The 6731-nt window shown below is 41.4% G+C and overlaps 1 protein-coding gene across 1 annotated transcript; it reads right to left on the reverse strand.

Moving 5' to 3' along the window:
- Positions 1–23: 23 nt before the first annotated feature.
- Positions 24–6731, reverse strand: col17a1b (collagen, type XVII, alpha 1b; the record flags this gene model as incomplete). Its single annotated transcript, XM_014002243.1, is given in 13 exon segments — positions 24–814; positions 3485–3568; positions 3652–3732; positions 3819–3983; positions 4125–4352; positions 4541–4690; positions 5309–5488; positions 5591–5701; positions 5775–5900; positions 6025–6126; positions 6220–6339; positions 6421–6546; positions 6696–6731. Coding segments are annotated over 13 exon segments (1562 nt in total), but the record flags the coding sequence as incomplete, so codon positions are not given.

Below are 6731 nucleotides of genomic sequence, written 5' to 3' on the forward strand. Positions count from 1 at the left end.
CAAAGAAGTCATAAAACATCGAGTCACAAGTCCAAAAATAAATTTATTTTTGTCTTTCAAATATATTGATCAAAAGCTCGCGTTTATAATTTAATCACTCCTAAACTCAAAAAGGTAAACAAACATATCAAATTCAGTGCTCTTTAACAAAAATATACAATTGAATCAGCCACGTCTCACTGATCATCTGAGTCATTGTCTCTATCATACACACGTAACCAGTCTTTACCAACAACCTTTCAAGTAAACCTTAAAATGAACCTTCTAAAATGACCTTCACTCTGACTGAGACTGAGTCAAGTTCAAATATGTTTTTTTTAAGTAAACTATTTTGTCCTATGGGATGAATGCATGATGGATACTTAAGTCATATAGTCCTAAATTACAGTCTAACTCTCAAATCTCAGCAAATATAAAAAACAATAACAAATGGTTAAAAAAGATGCAATTAAAATCCAAAAGCAACTGCTACTTATTGGTTGATGCTGTATATTCTGTCCAATAAAGCTGCCCCTGATAAAGTGAACGCAAGCTTCTAACTAAGCAAAGTAAACATTATACACCCATATGTGAAACAGTTGGAAGTCTGTCACTGAAACACAAGCCAATACCTCTAGAATAAATGCATTTTTATGTTAAACTAGTGTTTCTTGTTTAAAAATGCAGAAAAGATAGAGCACATCTGATCTGTTTGGTACGGTTTAACAACAGTCAAAATGAGTAAAGCTGAAATAAAATGACCAGATCCAGTAGTACRCCCTTCATCCACCGGTGGCTTGGCGACGATGCCGCTTATGACGACCCACTTTATTATCTGCAGAGTATGAACAGAACAGTGCAGCAATGTGATGAGTTTAGTAATACAAACACAAAACAAAAAGGGAACATTTGTTCCTTTAAATGATGCCAGTTTTGTTAGGAAAACACTTTTTGGGGGGGTTAAGCAGCAGAATTAAGTGGAAAAACTTGCCAAATCTCTGCCAATGCCAAGCAACATATTTTACTGTTGAGCTTCTGATACCCCAGGTGCTGACAATCAAGCACCTGATTGCAGGGCTGGCCCATGGCATGGGCAGTATAGGCAAAGGCTAAGGGCACCATCCACCTAGGGTGTGCCACAAATGGGGGACAAAAATATATTTTATAACTTTTTATCAGAGTATAGCTGGTTCAGCTGGGGGGGGGGGGGGGGTAGAACTAGATCCCCTCTTGAACTGCCTCAGTTCACAGCTGCTCGTTAACGCGAGCAGGTGTGCCTCATTGCTGTCAGCAGATGTTGGCAGGTATGAGGTAGACTTCTGGTATTCTGTATCAAATGAGTTATATTGTTAACTGTTTCAATTGGACAACTTGGTTTCTAAAAATGAACAAAATAATATTAAAGACAAAACTATACAATTTGATATGGAAATCTTTGGAAATTGGCAGGGAGATTTAGAAAACTGCACAAGATGCATCACCTGAAATCTTGCCTAGAGTGCCAGATTGGCCTTGCCTGATTGTCAGCACCTGTGAGCATGAACCCTGCAACAATGGTTAGTTGGTGTTTGTTCCAAGCATATTGCATTTGACTCATTTGCTTAGGGCTCAGGCTAAAAGGCAACTTCAGGTTGGTGTTCTGCAAAACCAARTCTCAGGATTGTTTAGAGCAGGCATGGGCAATCCTGGTCCTGGAGGGCCGCAGCCCTGCATGTTTTACTTGTTTCTCTGCTCCAACACACCTGATATGAATGAATAGATGATTATCAGGCTTTTGCAGTACGAGGACCAAAACTGACATAATTAAAAATAAAAGCAGAATTATATGAACCTCTAAATAAATACACTTAAAATGCACCAACTAAATTAAAAAAGGAGAACTTTATCTCCTGTTTTATATTTTAATTGACTTTCATATTTATTTTACCAGATTAGTTCTAATAAATTAGTCTATATATTTGAACACATAATTTAAATTTTACTGTCTTTTAAATATATATTAATTGTACATGCATTTGTGTCTTAAATATTTATATTTAATTATTTTATTTTTATCCAACAAGTCTTTTTATTTCTATGTGTTGCATGTTTGTGTTGCCTCAGTTTAGCTAAAAGTTTAAAGTTTAGTTTAAAACAAAGGCAAGGAGGAACTCATTACCTGTGCATTTATTTTTAACTAAACTTTAAACTGTGACAGTACAAGCATGGATTACAGAAATAAAAAAAACTTGTTGGATAAAATTATAAAAATAATTCAATTTAAGCATTCAAGAGACACAAATGCATGTACAAGTAAAAGGAAAAACTTTGTAAAATATATATATTTAAAAAACATTAAAATTTGAATTATGTGTTCAAATATATAATTTATTGGAACTAATCTGGAAAAATAAATATGAAGTTAAATTAAATTATAAAACGTGAGGTAAAGTTGTCCTCTTTAATTTATTTGGTGCATTTTAAATTTTTTTATTTAAAAGTTCATTTATCTATTTCTGCTTTTATTTCTAATTACGTCAGTTTCGGTCCTCCGTACTGCAGAACTTGGAAGAGGTAGTTCAGTGACTGAATCAGGTGTGTTGGAGCAGGGGAAAATGTAAATACATAGGGCTGCGGCCCTCGAGGACCATGATTGCCCACCCCTGGTTTAGAGTGACAGACCATGAAGTTGGTGTCCCACGAGATGAGATTCTGTAACCAGTGGCAATCCCATGTCTTCACACTCTGGGACTGAACTCTATCCTCCAAAATGACAACGCTTCCACTGAACACCTGTGATCAGCTGGAGTGTGCTGTTTGTTCCAGAGTGACCAACACAACCACAATGGCTGATTTATAACAAATGCTGGTTGAAGAATGGAATTCCATTTTACAGCCGTGTGTGACCAATGCTGATGAGTAGCATGAGGAAGAGGTGCAATGCTGTGACTGTGTATTGTTCTTCCACATGCTACTGAGGCCTCTGAATCAATTACCAATATGGCTTGGTTCTTAAGACTTTAATCACCCAATCCAATAAACTACAAGCAGGAATCTATAGCAGAATAAGCTGTATGGCAATGGCAAGAAAGTTTTTCATGGGTACCACTTGTGTACTCTTTAAACAACAGATGCATTTTTAAAACACATGGTTTCATTTAAAAGAAAACACAGACTATCCAATAGTATAAGATTTGTTTGCCAAGAAAGATTTTTATTTAAAACTGTACTCCTGTCTCTCGTTTCGTCTACCATTAAGAGCAAAATAATCTCCCACTTGGCCCGCAATGCATCTTGTAATAGGGCGGGCTAAGAAGATTACAATGAGATGCCCTTCAAATTGGGGAAAAGGATGACGCATTTGTGGGCCGCAAGTAAAGGAGCCTTTGAATTTGAATAGCCTTTGGCACATAGCTGTGACATAATCGGCCTTCAAATTCAGCCTTTGAAGGATGTAGCCCCTGAATTTGGACACAATCTTTATTAATATATTTTTAATTGGTTTGATTAATTTGAGCAAGATTACCTGCTTCTCTCTTCTGCACTCTGTGTGGAATCTGGACCGTGTACGATCCTGGTATTCCAGGTAAACCTGGAGGTCCAGGATCCCCTGTAATCAAAAGACACAATCAGTGAGAATTCCACCATACTTCTGTAAATGTGCAGTGCTGCATCAGTCCTGTTGAAATGTACCCTTGTCTCCTTTAGGCCCTGGGTACCCTCTGTCTCCTTTTGGTCCTGGATTTCCTGGAGGTCCGGGGATGGTGCCGTAAGCTGTGCAAGAGCAAATGCATGGATAGATGATCAGCTAATAGTTTTAGAGAAGTTTCGTGTAGATCTTTATAAGTCTGTATCCTCACTCCTGAAGAAGTCCATAAGGTCAGCTGTGATATTTCCATAGGTTCCGATCACGCGACTGTAACCAGGTGGTCCGGGAGGGCCGGGTGGACCAGGGGGGCCTTGAATTGCTCTGACACTTGTCCTCCATGGTCCCTCTGAAAGATACTGCTGCAGCAGACCTTGATCTGCAAGACGATTAGCAGAACACATCAGTTTGAATCAAATATGTTGCTCTCCAGCACAGTTAACTTCCAATGGAATAAAATAACTAATTTGGTGATTAACATCAAAACAACCTCAACATTTTGAAGCCATATTCCACTCACTCTTGATGTAGTCTGTGACTTTCATGGCAACGTTGGAGTAGTCCATGGTCTCTGTGTGCTTACTGACATCAGTCTCTCTGCGCTGAGCGCTGTATTGGGAGCCGCCATGTGTGTAACTTTGGCTCTGTATGTAGCTCTGGGAGTAACCAGGCTCTCCACGTTCCCCCTTCTGACCCATTGGACCTGGAGGTCCCGGAGGGCCGATAATAGACCGTCGAACGCTGTCACCTGAGGGTTACAGTTGACCCAAGTTAAAAATGAGGCTCTGTCTCGCTTCTGTAATTTTTCTTTGTCCGCTGATGGATATTTGTGTTCGTGTCGTGGAGTTGCTGTACGCATCAAGGTCAAGCGTCTCTGCTTCAGTCATGTTGGTCCAAAAGCACATTCTGTTTGTGTGTGGGCTGTTTGAAGCTTACTAGTCAGATACTGCTGAATTTCGGTATGAATGCTCTCTCGAGGGAAGTTCCCACTGTAGGAAACTGAACCAGTGACGGTGCCTGGTGGACCCTGTGGACCAGGAGGACCCGGAGGACCAGGAAGGCCCGGTTGACCTCTGTATCCTGAAGCTGAGAGAGTGCAAAGCAAAATGATGAGACTTATAAGTTAGTGGCAAATAAAAAAAATGACAGGGCAAATTTACTCCTCTACTTTATTTCCTGTTTCTGCAGAAATTTTCTCCACATGTCAAAGGTTCAGTAGGGGGCTCTGAGAAAGCTGTGGACTTAGCCTGAAAATTTGAATAAGAACACCTTACAAGTCCCTCCCCCTTGCTCTCTGCAGGCAGTTTTCCTTTAACGGAGGTTTTTTTTTCTGCCACACTGACAATATTGAGCTTGAAAAAGTGTACGTGCTGGGTCGGGGGACGGGATTGAGGAGCACGTACTCGAGCGAGACTGACACTGGTGAGACATTCCTCCGGTCTCTGATAGGCTGTTTCTGACCGGGAGCAGTTCATTTCTGCCAATGGAAGTAGGTCCAATGGGAGGAGCTGTGGGAACTTTATTTTTTCCCTGATTATCCATCTCATATTCTCATATTCTACTGTCAGGACATGGTGACAAATATGTAAAAAATACACTTTTATAAAAGTTACCTACTGCAGCTTTAAAGGTAACATGGATAAACAGAAACTGTGCAGTAAATTTCTTGGACATGTATTCTGCCTTTGTTCCTCTCAGACTCACCCTGCAGGTAACGCTGAATATCCTCCAGGCTGTAGCCACGACCTCCTGACCCAAACACAGTGGCAGTGGAGAATCCTGGAGGCCCCTGAGGACCAGGAGGGCCAGGTAGCCCTGGAACACCTGGAGAACCAGGAGGACCTTGTTGTACAGCAGAAGTGATCCACGAACGGAAGTCTGAATCTAAGTGGTACAAAGAAAGTGACCAGTGAGTGACTTTTTGTATACTTTGATCTTCTCCAGCTTGTATTTTTTTGATGGATTAAAATTGAAAGTGCATCTTACTTTTGATCAGGGCAGAGTAGTCAATCGTAGCAGTTGTGAACCCTGCACCTGGAGCTCCAGGAGGCCCAGGAAGACCTCGTGGCCCTGGTGGACCTCTAGCAATGCCCCTCTCTGAAAATCACAATCAGCTGATTGGCTGGTACCATTTCCAGGGTCAGAGTTTTCCTTTGCAAACTGATCTCACCGTTCATGATGTTAAAGATGTATGTGGCTATCTCCTCTATTCTGTAAGTGCCCGACAGTCCTCCTGCTGGTCCCGGGGGCCCTTGTGGCCCTGGTGGTCCAGCCAAATATCTTCTCACATCTTCTCCTAGAACAGCAGAGGTAGACGGTTTAGTTGTGTGCATGTTCTAGAAAAAGCACTTTTGAGTTACAGTGACAGACACAGAGGGTTAATCTGAAWCTGAGGCTGCTTGGGCATAGACTGTACTCACTCTGAAGCATGGCGATGAGAGCACTGACCGTCAGGGATCCAGAGGCAGGGCCAGGTGGTCCTGGAGGGCCCTGAACACCAATTCTCAGGCCTGAATCAGATCCTAGATACACAAAATACAGTTAAAAGCTGTTCTATCTCACTCATTCTAAGTCATAAGTGAGTAATTATCAGTCATTTAATAAAAAAAACTCACGTTGAATGTATGCAACGACACGAGCAGAGATGTCCTCCATTGACCCTGAGAAGGTTCCAGGGAGTCCTGGAGGCCCAGGTGGGCCTGGAGGACCTTGCATACCACTAAGTCTGTATCTACCTGTGGAGAAAAAAAAGAGCTAATTAATCAACTGCGCTGCTCTTTTAATAACCTGTAACGTCTATTCAGAAAGATGCTTACTCAGATAGTCACTGATGTACTGCCGCATCTCACTAGAGGAAGCGAAAGAACCAGCGGGGCCAGTGGGGCCAGTTGGGCCAGGGGGACCTGGAGGGCCTGGGGGGCCTGCGGTGACTGAAACTGAGCCTGAAAATGATAAATATGGTATTTAGATCCTGTTGGAAATCAACTGGTTCTTTAAAATGACTATGAACCATTCATGATTTACAGAAAAAAACCCACATTTGTTCTACAAACAATAAGAATATTTAAGGTGAGAGTTATGAACATTTTACCTCTTGAGGTACCTGGAATCCCAGGAGCTCCTGTGT

Source organism: Austrofundulus limnaeus, unplaced genomic scaffold (genome assembly GCF_001266775.1).
Source record: "Austrofundulus limnaeus strain Quisiro unplaced genomic scaffold, Austrofundulus_limnaeus-1.0 Scaffold0, whole genome shotgun sequence".
Taxonomy (NCBI): domain Eukaryota; kingdom Metazoa; phylum Chordata; class Actinopteri; order Cyprinodontiformes; family Rivulidae; genus Austrofundulus; species Austrofundulus limnaeus.